Raw genomic sequence first — 19,160 nt, 5'->3', positions numbered from 1 at the left:
ATTCAAAGAGGTGAGTTGTATGGTTAGTCGTCTAGTACATTTTCATCGGTGCAAAGGACCAGTAAAGACATTCGAATGAATTTGTTGGAAGAGACAGGACAATATTTTCAATACGAGAACAAATTGTGAACAACTGTGAGGTCAATTTCCTTTTAGGATGATCCTTATAAACTGAAGTAAATTGATAGCTGTGTTGATTCTTGAATTGGTGTTAAGATTTTTGCACTTTCAATTTTGTTGGATTTTCTCCCATCTTGACTACAGGTATATCTCATGTGTATGTATCTTATTTTAATACTTTACCAATGGTGAGATGCTCCACCTGACAGATTTTTATTCTCACAGCGTATTGAAATAGTCAATTTGATTTAATAACCAGAGTATATATAAAACTGGATTGACATTGTTAAAGCTACGCTTTTTACGTGAGTGTATCGGCTTTTAACATAGGCAGAATTTTATTCTTGAAATTTCTATATTTGTATGCAGATTATTCTGTATATAACGTATTGATGTGATTCAAACGGTTAGTCATCAAGATAGATTTTTACTTTGTCAACACATTTTGAAGATAATACACCTGGCAGATCTTGATTTTTACAGTGAGTTGTAATAGTCCACTCATATTAAACTCCACCTATGGATCAAATTGGTTTGACATGTGGTAAATTATGCTTTTTATACGAACATATCTGTTGTCAGTTTTTAATATAGGTAGAGTTTCATTCTTGAAATTTCTGTATTTGAGTGCAGATTGTTTGATAAATAACCCATTGATGGACTCAAATGGTTAGTCATCAAGATAGATTTTTACTATTTCAACATACATTGGTAATAAGTATGGATTGTTGATCTAATTACCATGGGTTCAGCAATTCCAGAGCCCTTCATCTTCACTCTTTGCACTTTTACGGCACGTGAACAGAATAATGAATCTTGTATATGTCATCTATATCATCAGCAAGTTAAACAGAGCTGGAAAGGCTTATGGACAGGATATGTGATAAATTGGAAGAGCCACACAGTTACAAGAGCTAGCCTTATCCTGTCATTAATTTTAGGTATGTAACTGTTATTGGATCGTTTGTATGTTAGGTCTCGTCTTTGTTATAGTCTGTACAATACTGTAATTTATACAATGTTCAGTTCTTTAGATAGCGACCAGGTCAAATAAGACCTTCATGTACGCTTTTCATTATGTATTTTTCTGTGTGTCAGGATATCATGATCGTATTTAAAAAAAATTACTACGCTATATGACGATAGTGAAGATAAGTTTTAGTTTACGTTACGTTATTTGTCACATTTTGTAACTGAATAATCGAGATATATATACATAGGAATATCGTCAGCATAACGAGAACTTTGGGCTGTGACCACAAGTCACTTTGTATTTTCATATGAATAGGGCGATTGCTGCACTTCTAAATGCTATAAATGAGTTTTTTTATTGCGTGTTTCATGTGGATTGAAATATTCAATTGTTTGTGTTCCAGTATTCACGACAAATGAAATGTTTTAAGTGATTTTCGGAAGTATATTATTATGCGATTTCTAGGTGTCAATTTGTGTTGTCTTAATGTTGTTTTACAAATTGGAATTTTGTGTTTTTAGGTACCAGATGACTGCTTACGGCCGAAACTGGTAATACTATGAAAGTCCAGTTAATGCAGCTAAGCGTCATGACTTTTTTAAAAATCTTTCGTATTTTTTTAAATATCATCTGTCTTCCTGCAGGTTCCAGAGTTATGTGGAATCCAATTAATTTTTTAAAACTTGCGGAGATGAGATAAGAAAATATAGTATGCCAATGAAATCACGTTCTCTCCTAAAGACCTTCATATGTGTTATTTATTAGTTAATTTCTGTGACATTCACTCGAATCATATCCATATTTCGTTAGAACCTGTGGAAGAAGAATTAGATGAAACAGGAAATAATTATGACGATTCCGAGAAGTATAATCGTGCGATGACTGTTGTGATGCATAAGTCAAGAACAAAAATACAGTACCTACCGAGCACGAAGAAAACATGTACAGTATTAGCTTTCTGTGACAAAAAAATGCTGCAAATTTGTTGGTTAAACAGAGAGAGAAAACGCTTAGAGTTAAGCGGTGTGCAATGCCGGTTTCGTTTCGTAAAATCTCAACTTCGATTTTATAAATAGATGAAAGCTTTACACAAAGTACGAAATATGTGCCAACATGAAGCTCGAAAAACTGTCAAAGAAAAACTATGTGGAAGGTTTAGAACGGGACAACATCATTTCTGATAGCTGTTTGTTATTTCAGATTTATCAATAAAACAGTATTGTTAAACTTTGGTCATTTCTGCGTTGTCAGTTTGCATCACCACGTTTTACGAATTTGATCAAGCATGCCTGGTACGCAGCCCAATATACAGAACAATGGCCACGACCGTTTCTTACCCATCCCAGTTCTGTGTAAATGAAACTAGTAACTACTGTGAAACGCCTGAATCTACTAGTTTTTTCTTTCAAAAGATGTGCCTGGCGGCAGGAAAATGTCAGTTTTCGTCAACTAGTAGACACTTCACATTTTTGTGACGACTAAAGAATAAATAAGTTAGTAAAATATATATTGAAACTTCCTGGCAGATTAAAACTGTGTGCCCGACCGAGACTCGAACTCGGGACCTTTACCTTTCGCGGGCAAGTGCTCTACCATCTGAGCTACCGAAGCACGACTCACGGTCTCTACTCACAGCTTTACTTCTGCCAGTATCCGTCTCCTACCTTCCAAAATTTACAGAAGCTCTCCTGCGAACCTTGCAGAACAGAGATTTTCACTCTGCAGAAGTAAAGTCACTTCTTCTTCTGCGTGTTTTTGCTTTTAGGAAGCTTTAATAGTCGAGTGCTATTAAGTGTTCCATAGATTTCGTGTTTGTTTTGAATACAGTCAGAGAGAGTCCCTTTAGTCAGCCATAGTGCCAGTAGTGTCAGTGTCGCCCTAACCGCCGTCTGCTTCACGTCTGCTGTGCAGCGAGCTACCTTAATTTTAAGTATTAACTGTATTTTTCTTACTTGTCACTTCTTCTTCTGCGTGTTTTTGCTTTTAGGAAGCTTTAAAAGTCGAGTGCTATTAAGTGTTCCATAGATCTCGTGTTTGTTTTGAATACAGTCAGAGAGTCCCTTTAGTCAGCCATAGTGCTAGTAGTGCTAGTGTTTGTTTTGAATACAGTCCAGAGACAGGTAGTGCTATTTTCCTTGTTTTCTACAAGGAGTGGTTAGCAATCACACTTTAGTCAATAATCAACCGCCTTTAGTGAATTAGCAGTCTATTTAAAAGTTTATTAACACTCTATAGTAAATTGACTCCTTAGGATGGATAGGATGTGTGGCTGCTGTGTACGGACGCAGGTGGAGCTGGCCACTCTTCGCGAACAGCTGAGCGTGTTGATGGCCGCGGTCAGCCGTCTTCAGGCTGCTGCCTCGGAGTGTAGCGGCAGTGGGGAGTCTGGTGCGTCGCAAGGTACACCCCAGGTGTTACATGCTTCACCCACTGTCCCTGCTGTCGAGACATCTTCGCGGGCGCGGTTGGGCCACCCTCTCCCCAAGGGGAGTGGCGGGTTCAGCGGCGTTCGCGGCGCACGAGGCGGAGGGTCAATGTGGAGGCTGGCCGTGTGGCATCGCCCGCTCTGCCTGTGAGTGGACATGTGGCTGCTCCTTCAGCAAGGTCCGAGCAGGCACATGGGGGGAGGGGTTTATTAGTTATTGGGAGCTCCAACGTTAGGCGGGTGATGGAGCCCCTTAGGGAAATAGCGGAAAGGTCGGGGAAGAAGGCCAGTGTTCACTCTGTCTGCTTGCCGGGGGGTCTCATCCGAGATGTGGAGGAGGCCCTACCGGCAGCGATAGAGAGCACTGGGTGCACCCGACTGCAAATTTTTGCTCATGTCGGCACCAATGACTCCTGCCGTCTGGGTTCAGAGGTCATCCTCAGTTCGTACAGGCGGCTGGTGGAGTTGGTGAAGGCGGAAAGCCTCGCTCGCGGGGTGGAATCAGAGCTAACTATTTGTAGTATCGTTCCCAGAACCGATCGCGGTCCTCTGGTTTGGAGCCGAGTGGAAGGCTTAAACCAGAGGCTCAGACGATTCTGCGGAGAGCTGGGGTGCAAATTTCTCGACCTCCGCTATCGGGTGGAGAAATGTAGGGTCCCCTGAATAGGTCAGGTGTGCACTGCACGCCGGAAGCGGCTACGAGGGTAGCGGAGTACGTGTGGAGTGCACATGGGGTTTTTTTAGGTTAGAGAATTCCCTCCCTAGGCCCGACAAGACGCCTCCTGAGACGCGGCAAGGCAGTAGGCAAAATGCAACAAGGAATAACAATATTAATGTGCTTATAGTAAACTGCAGGAGCGTCTATAGAAAGGTCCCAGAACTGCTCTCATTAATAAACGGTCACAACGCCCATATATTACTAGGAACAGAAAGTTGGCTGAAACCAGACGTAAACAGTAATGAAATGCTAAACTCGGATTGGAATGTATACCGCAGAGATAGGCTGGACAGTGAAGGGGGAGGCGTGTTTATAGCGATAAGAAGTGCAATAGTATCGAAGGAAATTGACGGAGATTCGAATTGTGAAATGATTTGGGTGAAGGTCACGGTTAAAGCAGGCTCAGACATGGTAATTGGATGTCTCTATAGGCCCCCGGGCTCAGCAGCTGTTGTGGCTCAGCACCTGAAGAATAATTTGGAAAATATTTCGAGTAGATTTCCCCACCATGTTATAGTTCTAGGTGGAGATTTTAATTTGCCGGATATAGACTGGGATACTCAGACGTTCATAACGGGTGGCAGGGACAAAGAATCTAGTGAAATATTTTTAAGTGCTTTATCTGAAAACTACCTTGAGCAGTTAAACAGAAAACCGACTCGTGGCGATAACATATTAGACCTTCTGGTGACAAACAGACCCGAACTATTTGAATCAGTTAATGCAGAACAGGGAATCAGCGATCATAAAGCGGTTACTGCATCGATGATTTCAGCCGTAAATAGAAATATTAAAAAAGGTAGGAAGATTTTTCTGTTTAGCAAAAGTGACAAAAAGCAGATTTCAGAGTACTTGGTGGCTCAACACAAAAGTTTTGTCTCAAGTACAGACAGTGTTGAGGATCAGTGGACAAAGTTCAAAACCATGGTACAATATGCGTTAGATGAGTATGTGCCAAGCAGGATCGTAAGAGATGGGAAAGAGCCACCGTGGTACAACAACCGAGTTAGAAAACTGCTGCGGAAGCAAAGGGAACTTCACAGCAAACATAAACATAGCCAAAGCCTTGCAGACAAACAAAAATTACGCGAAGCGAAATGCAGTGTGAGGAGGGCTATGCGAGAGGCTTTCAATGAATTCGAAAGTAAAGTTCTATGTACTGACTTGGCAGAAAATCCTAAGAAATTTTGGTCCTATGTCAATGCAGCAGGTGGATCAAAACAAAATGTCTAGACACTCTGTGACCAAAATGGTACTGAAACAGAGGATGACAGACTAAAGACCGAATTACTAAATGTCTTCTTCCAAAGCTGTTTCACAGAGGAAGACTGCACTGTAGTTCCTTCTCTAGATTGTCGCACAGTTGACAAAATGGTAGATATCGAAATAGACGACAGAGGGATAGAGAAACAATTAAAATCGCTCAAAAGAGGAAAGGCCGCTGGTCCTGATGGAATACCAGTTCGATTTTACACAGAGTACGCGAAGGAACTTGCCCCCCTTCTTGCAGCGGTGTACCGTAGGTCTCTAGAAGAGCGAAGCGTTCCAAAGGATTGGAAAAGGGCACAGGTCATCCCCGTTTTCAAGAAGGGACGTCAAACAGATGTGCAGAACTATAGACCTATATCTCTAACGTCGATCAGTTGTAGAATTTTGGAACACGTATTATGTTCGAGTATAATGTCTTTTCTGGAGACTAGAAATCTACTCTGTAGGAATCAGCATGGGTTTCGAAAAAGACGGTCGTGTGAAACCCAGCTCTCGCTATTCGTCCACGAGACTCAGAGGGCCTTAGACACGGGTTCACAGGTAGATGCCGTGTTTCTTGACTTCCGCAAGGCGTTTGACACAGTTCCCCACAGTCGTTTAATGAACAAAGTAAGAGCATACGGACTATCAGATCAATTGTGTGATTGGATTGAGGAGTTCCTAGATAACAGAACGCAGCATGTCATTCTCAATGGAGAGAAGTCTTCCGAAGTAAGAGTGATTTCAGGTGTGCCGCAGGGGAGTGTCATAGGACCGTTGCTATTCACAATATACATAAATGACCTGGTGGATGACATCGGAAGTTCACTGAGGCTTTTTGCAGATGATGCTATGGTGTATCGAGAGGTTGCAACAATGGAAAATTGTACTGAAATGCAGGAGGATCTGCAGCGAATTGACGCATGGTGCACAGAATGGCAATTGAATCTCAATGTAGACAAGTGTAATGTGATGCGAATACATAGAAAGATAGGTCCCTTATCATTTAGCTACAAAATAGCAGGTCAGCAACTGGAAGTAGTTAATTCCATAAATTATCTGGGAGTACTCATTAGGAGTGATTTAAAATGGAATGATCATATAAAGTTGATCGTCGGTAAAGCAGATGCCAGACTGAGATTCATTGGAAGAATCTTAAGGAAACGCAATCCGACAACAAAGGAAGTAGGTTACAGTACGCTTGTTCGTCCAATGCTTGAATACTGCTCAGCAGTGTGGGATCCGCACCAGGTAGGGTTGATAGAAGAGATAGAGAAGATCCAACGGAGAGCAGCGCGCTTTGTTACAGGATCATTTAGTAATTGCGAAAGCGTTACGGAGATGATAGATAAACTCCAGTGGAAGACTCTGCAGGAGAGACGCTCAGTAGCTCGGTACGGGCTTTTGTTAAAGTTTCGAGAACATACCTTCACCGAAGAGTCAAGCAGTATATTGCTCCCTCCTACGTATATCTCGCGAAGAGACCATGAGGATAAAATCAGAGAGATTAGAGCCCACACAGAAGCATACCGACAATCCTTCTTTCCACGTACAATACGAGACTGGAATAGAAGGGAGAACCGATAGAGGTACTCAGGGTACCCTCCGCCACACACCGTCAGGTGGCTTGCGGAGTATGGATGTAGATGTAGAAGTACCGGGCGAGAGTCGTGCTTCGGTAGCTCAGATGGTAGAGCACTTGCCCGCGAAATGCAAAGGTCCCGAGTTCGAGTCTCGGTCGGGCACACAGTTTTAATCTGCCAGGAAGTTTCATATCAGCGCACACTCCGCTGCAGAATGAAAATCTCATTCTGGAAACATCCTCCAGGCTGTGGCTAAGCCATGTCTCCGCAATATCCTTTCTTTCAGGAGTGCTAGTTCTGCAAGGTTCGCAGGAGAGCTTCTGTAAATTTTGGAAGGTAGGAGACGGATACTGGCAGAAGTAAAGCTGTGAGTACCGGCCGTGAGTCGTGCTTCGGTAGCTCAGATGGTAGAGCACTTGCCTGCGAAGTTCCGAGTTCGAGTCTCGGTCGGGCACACAGTTTTAATCTGCCAGGAAGTTTCATATCAGCGCACACTCCGCTGCAAAGTGAAAATCTCATTCTGAAAATATGTATTATTCAAGAATTATCATGAGAACAGTGCTACAAGAGTTATTGTAAAATATCAACAAATTGAAGTCCGGATCGACGGAAGTCATCTGTAATGTACTGCCTTGATTTTCTTCTCTCTACTAGTCACTTGTGTGACAATTACATCTGCAAAAATTTAGCTGTCGATATGAACTGCAAGTTTACAAAAAATTCATTATTTGAGATTTTTTGATATGGTTTAAATGCTTAAAATTCGTGCGCTTCCACTTTGCAGTTCTCGCTCTGGGGCGCTACGTTCTCTTATCATGGATGAGTCTCCCTATTGGCCAGATCCGCTTAGACAGGAAGGGCTGTACAAACCGCTGTTATATGAGCTGTGGCAAAAACTAAACGGACTATTACTGTAAAATATTTCAATTCGAAAACATACACCTGGACATGCTCCTCTCTTCTATCCCTACAACGTTCCACGCGAATTTTCTAAAGATGGAAACTGGGCTCGAAGTCTTCCTCTATGAGCTCCTTGATGACACTTGCTGCTTTTTCTTTCACAGCATCAACGGACTGAAATCTTGTTTCTTTTACTGCAGATTTTACCTTCGTGATTAGTTAAGAGTCACATAGTGCTGTGTCAACTGAATAAGGTCTTGCTGTAACCCACATTCGGTCGTTTTTTTTCTTATTTTGTCACGGGTTTGAGCAGCAACCTCAACGTAGTTTGTCCTTCAGGAAGTCAGTGATGATACACAATTCCTTCAATATCGAAAAAAAACCAATCATAATCGCTTTGAATCTAGATTTGTTCATTAGAGTTCTCTCTCTCACGGTGAAGCTGGACCCTCACGCTACAGGTATTGCAGCATAGTCTCTGGATCACAAGTGAAAAACCAAGATTCGTCAGTTGGTATCACACTTTCCAAGAAAGTGGGACCGTTTTTAATGGTATCCAAAGTATCAGTACTGTACAAACGTCTTCACACTCTATTCTCATGTTAAATTGATTATGTAAAATTTGCCTCACGCGACATTTGTCAATTCCCACACATTCAGCAATCGAGCGAATACTCAATCGACGGTCAGATCCAGTCAGATTATCTATTTTTCTATATTTTCACCCGTTTTTAAAGTTGAAATGCCTCCCGGGCGTGAAGCATCTTAAACATGTTCTCAGACAGCTTGGAAACGCTTGAACCACGAAAAACCTCGCGTACGTGATAAAACAGTCTTTTTAATAACAGATAGGTTACAGTGGCACTTTCTCTAAGTTTCATTTGAAACTTGACGAGAATTCTTTGCCCTATTCTTCCACTTAACATTTTTCAGAGAAAACAAAATAACAGCTCTTATACGCGGTGGAGCAGAGGAAACGCATGTTTTTTGAGCCGCTAGTACGCGACGACGAGAGAGGGTATTGACCTTGAATGAATGTTGGCAGACTGCCCATAGAATGCAGTTTCAGTCTCTACGGAGCGTTGGAGCGTAGAGCATCGTGTTCGTTGCCGAGCAATACTTTAGAAACAATGATTCCGTAATCACAGTGCAACGTCTTTTCTGTCAGAATTTTAGAGTTGTACGTCAAAGTGCAGTGCCTGATGGAAATATTGTACTCAGATGGGTTTCAGCGTTTAGAAGTATTGGATCTGGGATGAAAACGAAACCACCTGGTCTTCCCCGTTCAGTTCGTACTCTGAAAAATGTAGACCGAGTAAGAACGGCACTTCTAACTAGTCCGAAAAGATCGGCTACACGACAGGCTGTAGCGCTCAGTACATCACGTCGTTCGCTTCACCGCATCTTACACGATGATCTTAAGTTTCACCCGTACAAGATAACGATCGTCCACCAGCTTAATGAAGGGGATTTTGTCCAGCTCAGAGAGTTTTGTCTCGTAATGGACGAAATATGCACGGAAGGTGCAGATGCTATAGTCTTCATGAGTGATAAAAAGACGGTTACGTCAATGTTCAAAATTGTCAATATTGGGCGCCGGAAAACCCACATGAATTACACCAAAACTCTCTCCACAGTTTAAAAATAACAATTTGGTGCTGCATTTCAAAGATGTGGATTGTTTGATGCTATTTTTTTGAAGAAGAAGGAACTGCAGTTATCGTGCCATCAGTGCTCTACGTTAAAATGTTAAACAACTTTCTTTGCTCAGAATTTGCGTCAAGTGAACATGGGAGAAATATGGTTTCAGAAGGACTGGGCCACAGCTCACATGGTGACAGCATCTGTGGGAGTGGTTCGACAAATTTCCCAGGACATGTTATTTCGAGATATGGTGATGTTTACAGGCCCCCTCGCTCATCCGATTTGTCGATATGCGACTTCTTCTTGTGGGGATATTTAAAATCAAAAGTCTACATGAACAAGCCTCGTACAATTGATGACCTGAAGAATTTCATTCGTAGGGAGATTGAAGCCGTGCGGAATGAAATGTTGGAAGAGCCATGCGTAACTTTCGGGAGAAATCCAAATTTGTACCCAGCAAGAAGGACGTCATCTACAAGACATTATTTTTCGAACCTAAAAAAGTATGTGTATTTCAAAACTGCATTAAAAACCCTATCACTTAATGCTTGTTTTTATAATTTTTATCAAACCGTGTCCCAGACATTCAATAGTGAAAAACATGCGTTTCCTCTACTCACACGTGTACAAACGAAGGCCACGGCCACACTGATCTGTCTGCAGACACCGGAGATGGCGCATTCAACTGATAGGGCTTCATGTTTCACAGCTATCGGTAGTTCATCTTTGGTGCATGCGTACGAGGGGCGTTCAATAAGTAATGCAATACATTTTTTTCTGAAAGTAGGTTGTTTTATTCAGGATTCCAATACAGCATATTTTAGTGACGAAAGTGACGAAACCCTATTTTTCAAGATAATCATCGTTCGTAAGAGCAAACTTGCTGGTGCATCAATAACCGTCCCATCATCAAAATACTGCTTCCCATGGAATGCGTCCTTCATTGGGCCACAGACATGGTAGTCGGAAGGTGCCAGACCCAGGCTGAATGGCTCATGACGAAGAACAGTCAAATGAAATTTTGTGTACTCTTGTGTGCGCAGACTTGTCCGATGTCCAGTCGAGTAGCGAGGTGTTTGTGATCAGGTGATCCGCGCGTTCCAACACTGCAAAAGTCACAGATGTGGAGACGAACTAGCACTTGGGAGATCAGACAGGTTTGCAGTCTTGTTGCATTGGTGACAGACGCTCGCCCAGCGACTCACCGTGCTTTTGTTCACTGCCAGGTCTCCGTAGACATTCTGCAAGTGCCTACGAATATCTGCGAGGCTCTGGCCTTCCGCCAAAAGAAACTCAATGACAGCTGTCTGCTTGCTGCTCACCTTCGTTTACAGAAGGCACTTTGAGGGCAACGTATAGCGCCGACACCTATCGGAACTTCAAGTGAGGCTGAAGTGGGAATATTCCATGGTGTCCCACAACAAATTCCGCATTTTTTTCAACCAAAATCAGCCGAGGAAGAGAATGTGTTGCATTATTTATTGAACTCCCTTCATACTGACCCTGTGATTGGATCACTCCCATTGTTTTTTAGGCACACCTTGTAAGAAGGTTTTCGTGCAGCAGAAATGAGTAACTTCAACATTTTTAAAAAATACTTGAAATGTGCCTTAGCAGGTAAAATTTTGATTGTGAATTTCTTTTGGTGCATTCCTCCTACGTCAAAAATTTCAAGGTATGTCTTGGCACGTCGAATTGGATCATTCCATTCCCTTGTCATTTGACGTTGCCTTCGAATCTACTTTCACCTGATCGAATTACATGTTCCTAGAGACATACTCGGTCTTAACTGAAGTAATGAAGTAAAATTTGTGTCAAAGGCAGGATTTAAACCCAAGTCTCCCACTCACTGAGGCAAATGTGCTATCCACTACACCAAGGGTTCCCAACAAAATTTTCTTGAGGACCCCCTCATCGAGCGTGATTGGTACCTTGTCATATCATAGTATCAAGTGCCTAAAGAAGCCAAATTAAGAGTCTTTCTAAACATTTTCTATTTTTGGTACTTAGAAAAAACATTGACATATTCATTATTGAAAAAATATTGAGCTTAAAACTTTTTTAATTTAGCCATCATTGTTAATGTTAAATTTTTTATTATTGGTCAAAATCTTTGTCTGGGTGTTTAGAATAACGAACTCTTTAAAAGAAATAAAAATTTAGTATGAACTGAAAATGACAGGAAAAAATTAAGACTGAGTATATTGGTCTTCCCAGTGTACTACACTTGAGACTGCATTGAGTGGACATGTGTGAAAGATAAGAAAACAATAATTTCATACAAGGTGTTATTTATTTTAAAAAATACAGTTACAACAGAGTACGCCATCTGTATACAGCTAGTTTTAATTTTCAGTTCTTAATGAGATGATTTCAATCTGACCTTTGAGCCCATTATTTCTATAATATTAGGTTGCAAACTTGAAACTTTCACTCCGAAATCTTACCGCATGTCTTGCGGGCCCCTCTGGCATAGCTCGCGGACCCTGGGGGTCTGCGGACCACCTTTTGGGAGCCACTGCACTACACCATTCTGGCACTCTCACTGACACCGCTGCACAGTGGGAAAGCACTGACTAGAGTAGTTTGTGTAGTTGTGTCAGCCACAGTGCCACGTTGCTGTAGTGGATAGCACGTCTTTCTAGTAAGCAGGAGGCCAGGCTTCAAGTTCTGGCCATGTCACAAATTTTAATTTATCACTTCAACTTCTATCCTACTATGCCCAATACGAAATGTTACCAAGATCTGCAAAAGTTTCGAGATACTGACCAGTTACAGAAATTACTTTAGGATCACCTACCTGATGAGCTCTTTATGGGTGTCGACGCATAAGCACAGCTCATTATACATGTCGCCGTGAAGTGTGGACACATCATCGGATTCAGTGCAAAGTTTTATCTTCTGTGATCTTTCCCGAAGGCGCAGTCCCGCTATTCTCGAAGCCAGGACCTTGAACTGCATCGAGATGTGTGCCATAATAGCCGCGAAAAAGCAGTCTGTGTTCATGTCGATGGAGCAGAAAAAGAAGGTGGCCAAACACTGGTGGACGTACAGGAACCAATAGGTGGGTTCCCGGGTAAGGTTGGGCCACGGGAGCTGCTGAAAGGGGAATATGCGCACCTGGGGATACATCGAGAGTGGCAGCAGCGACCACACGATCAGGGCGGACAGGACGGACGAGAAGAAGAGGAAAGTGAGTTTGACGGACCAGCGCCGGGTCTCGCGGAGGGCGGCCGCCAGCTGCGGGTCGGCGTCGCAGAAGTCGCGCTGGCGCGCCCGGAGCGCGTCGACGCCTCTGACGAGGGACGAGTAGCGGCGGTGGCGCGCGACCAGTAGCGCGGCCTTGGCCAAGCCCGAGGACACGGGGAAGGCGTTGGAGAGCGCGAGCGTCAGCAGCTGCAGGTCGCCGGAGGAGGCGTAGACGGAGCAGGCGGCGCCCACCAGGTGAGCGGCGCCGAGCGCCATGAGGGCGGCGGTCAGAGCGCGGAAGGCTCGAGGCGCGGGGGCGGCGGGCGGCCACACCCCCAGCGCGCACAGGAAGCGCACGTTGTGCCGCAGCAGCGAGCCGGCCGCCGAGCGCCACGTCACCGCCCCCTCCTCCATCCCGCACCTGGAAGGGGCAGCTGTTTTTCCGTGACAAGTACACTGCTGGCCATTAAAACTGCTACACCATGAAGATAACGTGCTACAGACGCGAAATTTAACCGACAGGAAGAAGGTGCTGTGATATGCAAATGATTAACTTTCCAGAGCATTCACACGATGTTGGCGCCGGTGGCGACACCTACAACGTGCTGTCACGAGGAAAGTTTCCAACCGATTTCTTATACGCAAACAGCAGCTACCGGCGTTGCCTGGTGAGACGTTGTTGTGATGCCTCGTGTAAGGAGGAGAAATGCGTACCATCACGTTTCCAACTTTGATAAAGGTCGTATTGTAGCCTATGGCGATTGCGGTTTATCGTATCGCGACACTGCTGCTCGCGTTGGTCTAGATCCAATGACTGTTAGCAGAACATGGAATTGGCGGGTTCAAACGGGTAATACGGAACACCGTGCTGCCCAACAGCCTCATATCACTAGCAGTCGAGATGACAGGCATCTTACCGGCATGGCTGTAACGGATCGTGCAGCCACGTCTCGATCCCTGAGTCAACATATGGGGGCGTTTGCAAGACAACCATCATCTGCACGAACAGTTCGACGACGTTTGCAGCAGCATGGACTATCAGCTCGGAGACTGTGGCTGTGGTTACCCTTGGCGCTGCATCACAGACAGAAGCGCCTGAGATGGTGTACTCAACGACGAACCTGGATGCACGAATGGCAAAACGTCATTTTTTTGGATGAATCCAAGTTCTGTTTACAGCATCGTGGTGGTCGCATCCGTGTTTGGCGACATTGCGGTGAAGGCACATTGGAAGCGTGTATTCGTCATTGCCGTACTGGCGCATCACCTGGCGTGATGGTATGGGCTGCCACTAGATACACATCTCGGTAACCTCTTATTCGCGTTGATGGCACTTTGAACAGTGGACGTTATATTTCAGATGTATTATGACCCGTGGCTCTACCCTTCATTCGATCCCTGCGAAACCCTGCATTTCAGTAGGATAATGCACGGACGCATGTTGCACGTCCTCTATGGGCCTTTCCGGATACAGAAAATGTCCGACTGCTGCCCTGGCCAGCACATTCTCCAGATCTCTCACCAATTGTAAACGTCTGGTCAATGGTGGCTGAGGAACTGGCTCGTCACAATACGCCAGTCACTACCCTTGATGAACTGTGGTATCATCTTGAAGCTGCATGGGCAGCTGTACCTGCACACCCCATTCAAGCTCTGTTTGACTCGATGCCCAGGTGTATCAAGGCCGTTATCACGGCCAGAGGTGGTTGTTCTGGGTACTAATTTCTCAGGATCTATGTACCCAAATTGCGTGAAAATGTAATCATTTGTCAGTTCTAGAATAATATCTTTGTCCAATGAGTACCCGTTTATCATCTGCATTTCTTCTTGGTGTACCAATTTTAATGGCCAGTAGTGTAAATACTCAATTCCAGAATGAACATTGACTACGCAGCAGATTGTCTGCTGATGTAAAGGTTCTTCACAGATTAAAACTGTTTGCCGGACCAAGACTTGAGCGTGAGATCTTCGCCTTTTGCAGGCAAGTGTTCAACCAACTGAGCTGTCAAAACACAACTCATGACCTACACTCCCACACATTGCTGGTACTACTCTGTCCCTGTTTACTGGATACTTCTAGGGTGTCTCAAACCTTTTGGGTCAAATTGAAACAGGCAATAATGTGCCGAAAACCGATTGTATCGAGATAGGGAACCATTGGTAGGAAATGCGTATTTATCATGTTACGGACATCACAGCATACACTGCATAACAAAAATGTAGCTCATTGTAATTGTTCAAAGCAATGACTGTCAGTCTCAGTGCATGCATTCCAACACTCTTATAAAGATCCTTGGTGTCTCTTGTACCCACGAACAGGCAATGGGTGATAAACAGCATACACCTTATACAAGAAAGTAGGCTTCCGCGGCCTGTATCATAGTGATTAAATTTCTTCTGGGTATTATGCCACGGCATCAGTCGTGCCCTGAGGAAGGCCGTTGCAATTCGCCCGAAACGTCGGTTTTAGTTTATCATTGTTGTTAGATTTTAGCAATGACACGGTATAATACCCAGAAGAATTTTAATCACTATAGCATACACCTTGACCTCAAAACAGACATACTGTGCACAGCTTAGCTCATAGCATGTGCGTCATTCGATGAACATAAGCATCACACCAGCACATTACTGTCCCACACACACCATTGTCACTTATGTCAGTTGTCCATTGTATCAGACAGCTTATGGCGTGCCCATGGTGATGTGTGTTGCTGTGTACAGTGCACAGAACATTACTCATCACGAAAGATGGAGGACATGCATTTAATGTACTTTGTGAAGGCAGTTCAGTATTGATACACAAACATATAACACGAAGAATTATCATCATTACATCACCAAGGTAACAAAGATATTTCTTCATTTGGCTTTACTTGTGTGTACGAAAGGCATTTAATAAATATCGTAACATATTTTTCGGTCAATTGCAGGTGAAAAATGCGGAATTTGTTATGGACATCGTGGCACAGGACTGTTATTGAATTTCTTTTGACGGGAAACCAGGGCATCACAGATATTCATAGGTGCTTGCAGAACGTCTTTGGAGACCTGACAGTAAGCAAAAGCATGGTGTGTCGTTGGCCGAGGACATCATTGCAACAACATCACGAGAACGCCTGCGATTTCCTGAGTGCCGTCCAGTCGCAGACAGCTGTGACTCCTGCAAAGTTGGAATGTATGGTCACTCTTATTCGAGGTGATTGATGGACCACAGCCAAACATATCGCTGCACAAATGGACTGAACTGCCTCACACAAGTCTACACAACCGAGAGGACACAACAAAACTTCATTCGCTCTTCCTCATCTACCCTACAGCCCAAATCTCGTACCTTGTGCCTTCCATCTGTTGGGTCCAATGAAGGATGCACTCCTCGGAAAGCAGTACGTGTCTGATCCAGCAAGACGTTGGCAGCAATGTCGACCATAGAGTGGTACCATGCAGGCATACATGCTCTCCCAATAAGGTGGGGTAAGGCCGTCGCATTAAACGGAGACTGTTTGAAACAGGGTCTTATAGCCAAAACAGTGGAGAAAATATTGCGTATTTAAATCCTGAATAAAACCAGACTGCTTTATGGAAAAAATGTGTTGCGTTACTTATTGAATGCTCCTCGTATTTAATATACACTCCTGGAAATGGAAAAAAGAACACATTGATACCGGTGTATCAGACCCACCATACTTGCTCCGGACACTGCGAGAGGGCTGTACAAGCAATGATCACACGCACGGCACAGCGGACACACCAGGAACCGCGGTGTTGGCCGTCGAATGGCGCTAGCTGCGCACCATTTGTGCACCGCCGCCGCCAGTGTCAGCCAGTTTGCCGTGGCATACGGAGCTCCATCGCAGTCTTTAACACTGGTAGCATGCCGCGACAGCGTGGATGTGAACCGTATGTGCAGCTGACGGACTTTGAGCGAGGGCGTATAGTGGGCATGCGGGAGGCCGGGTGGACGTACCGCAGAATTGCTCAACACGTGGGGCGTGAGGTCTCCACAGTACATCGATGTTGTCGCCAGTGGTCGGCGGAAGGTGCACGTGCCCGTCGACCTGGGACCGGACCGCAGCGACGCACGGATGCACGCCAAGACCGTAGGAACCTACGCAGTGCCGTAGGGGACCGCACCGCCACTTCCCAGCAAATTAGGGACACTGTTGCTCCTGGGGTATCGGCGAGGACCATTCGCAACCGTCTCCATGAAGCTGCGAAATGTGGATACACACTGTACTAGTGCCGACATTGTGCATGCTCTGTTGCCTGTGTCTATGTGCCTGTGGTTCTGTCAGTGTGATCATGTGATGTATCTGACCCCAGGAATGTGTCAATAAAGTTTCCCCTTCCTGGGACAATGAATTCACGGTGTTCTTATTTCAATTTGCAGGAGTGTATTTCACACATATTTGTATACATATTCCACCTGTATCTCTAACGAATTTCGCCATACAGTTTCATTTATATGCAGCTCAATGTTTATGACTTTTCCCCTGAACTATATACTGTAAAAACAGGATAATTTTGCACATCCATCCGGTGATATATAGTGAGACAATTATTAAACTGTATGTCCGCCCTGATAGCTGCGTGGTCAGCGTGGCGAATTGCCGCCCTATAGGCCCGGGTTCGATACCGGCTGGGTCGGGGATTTTCTCCGCTCAGGGACTGGGTGTTGTCTTCTTCATCATTTCATCCCCATCCGGCGCTCAGATCGCTCAATGTGGCTTCAAATGTAATAAGAGGTGCACAAAGGCGGCCGGACCTGCCCCGTAAGGGGCCTCTTGGCCAATGCCACTAAACGCTCATTTCCGTTTCCATTGAACTGTATGAAATAAACTCGTCATAAGTTCTGAACGGTTTGAGTTAGGACATTCAAAGTGAACGGTTGGGAGCGGGGCTTGATGGGAAATAGTATGCTCATGCATGTGTGGATTAGCGGCGAAGCCCACTTTCATTTGGATGGGCTCGTCACTAAGCAAAACCGGCATGTTTGGGGGACTGAGAAACCGCGTTTCGCGATCGAGAAGTCTCTTGACCCTCAACGGATGATTGTGTGGTGTGCAATGTCCAGTCACAGAATAATCGGTGCGATATTCCTGGACGGCCGGCCGCGGTGGTCTCGCGGTTCTAGGCGCGCAGTCCGGAACCGTGCGACTGCTACGGTCGCAGGTTCGAATCCTGCCTCGGGCATGGATGTGTGTGATGTCCTTAGGTTAGTTAGGTTTCAGTAGTTCTAAGTTCTAGGGGACTGATGACCACAGCAGTTGAGTCCCATAGTGCTCAGAGCCATTTTTTTTTTATATTCCTCGACGACACAGTGACTACCGAATGGTACATGAGGTTTTGGAAGATGATGTATCCTCATTATCCAAAGTGACCCTGATTTCGATAAGATGTAGTTCCTACAAGACGGAGCTCGACCCCATCGAAGCAGGAGAGTCTTTGACGTCCTGGTGGAGCATTGTGGGGACCGTATTCTGCCTATGACGTGCACGGAGACCACTAGCGTGGGCCTCAATTAGCCACTATATTCTCCGGATCTGAACACATGCGACTCCTTTTTGCGGGGCTATGTGAAACACAAGGTATACAGCACTAACTCCTAAGCCATTACTGATCTGAAAACAGTCATTCCGGAAGTCATCGACAGCATCGTTGTTCCGACACTTCAGCGGCTCATGCAGAATTTCGCTATTCATCTGTGCCACATCATCGCCAATGACGGCAGACATATCGAACATGTCAGAACCTAAATCTGAATATCTGTAGTGACGTTTACATGTTGCATCAAGTGTGTGCACTCAATAGTTTGTAACTAATTTACGTTTTTTTATAGCATTCAATAATTTGACACTGTATGTGTCTAGTGTCTACAAAATATGTTGCGAGTAGAGTTAGTAGTAAAGAAATAATAAGTTAAAAAGTCAAGCATGATGGGGCAGCTTTTCACGCATCTCAGTTATTATGACGTCATATCTCCTGATCTACTGTATGAGTCGTAAAATGATGTAATTTTTCTTAGTATATTCAGTTGTAGATCTGAATACTGTCGGCAAAATGGCTCGGAAATACAGTTAGTGATAAGAAAGAAATAGGTTAAAACGTCATGCTTCATGCAGCAGTTTTACTGCATGGAACGTGAAAATGTAATAAGTGAAAAACATGTTGGAAAGTATGTGAAAAGTTCGTTGAAAGTCTTTAAGTGGTGTTGTTCTCAAATACTGCATGACTAAAGCATCGATATTAATGCGTTGTGGAGGGCACTCCTTTTTCACCCCCACTCCTCTGATATGTAGGTGGTTCTTACCTTCACAGCCATGATTTGCAGACAATAACTGATATGTGCTTCAAGTCTGG

At 44.3% G+C, this 19,160-nt stretch overlaps 1 protein-coding gene across 1 annotated transcript in view; it reads right to left on the bottom strand.

The window, feature by feature from the left end:
• The window catches only part of LOC126267632 (odorant receptor 2a-like), an 80,430-nt gene extending 67,216 nt beyond the window's left edge, over positions 1-13,214 (bottom strand). The window contains exon 1 of the mRNA XM_049972929.1: positions 12,412-13,214. Within this exon, the coding sequence (XP_049828886.1) occupies positions 12,412-13,214 (803 nt within the window). The remainder of the gene's footprint in view (positions 1-12,411) is intronic.
• Positions 13,215-19,160: the final 5,946 nt, after the last annotated feature.

Source organism: Schistocerca gregaria, chromosome 4 (assembly GCF_023897955.1).
Source record: "Schistocerca gregaria isolate iqSchGreg1 chromosome 4, iqSchGreg1.2, whole genome shotgun sequence".
NCBI lineage: Eukaryota > Metazoa > Arthropoda > Insecta > Orthoptera > Acrididae > Schistocerca > Schistocerca gregaria.
Note: the sequence above shows the minus strand (reverse complement) of the source record. Positions and strands in the feature narration are given on the sequence as shown.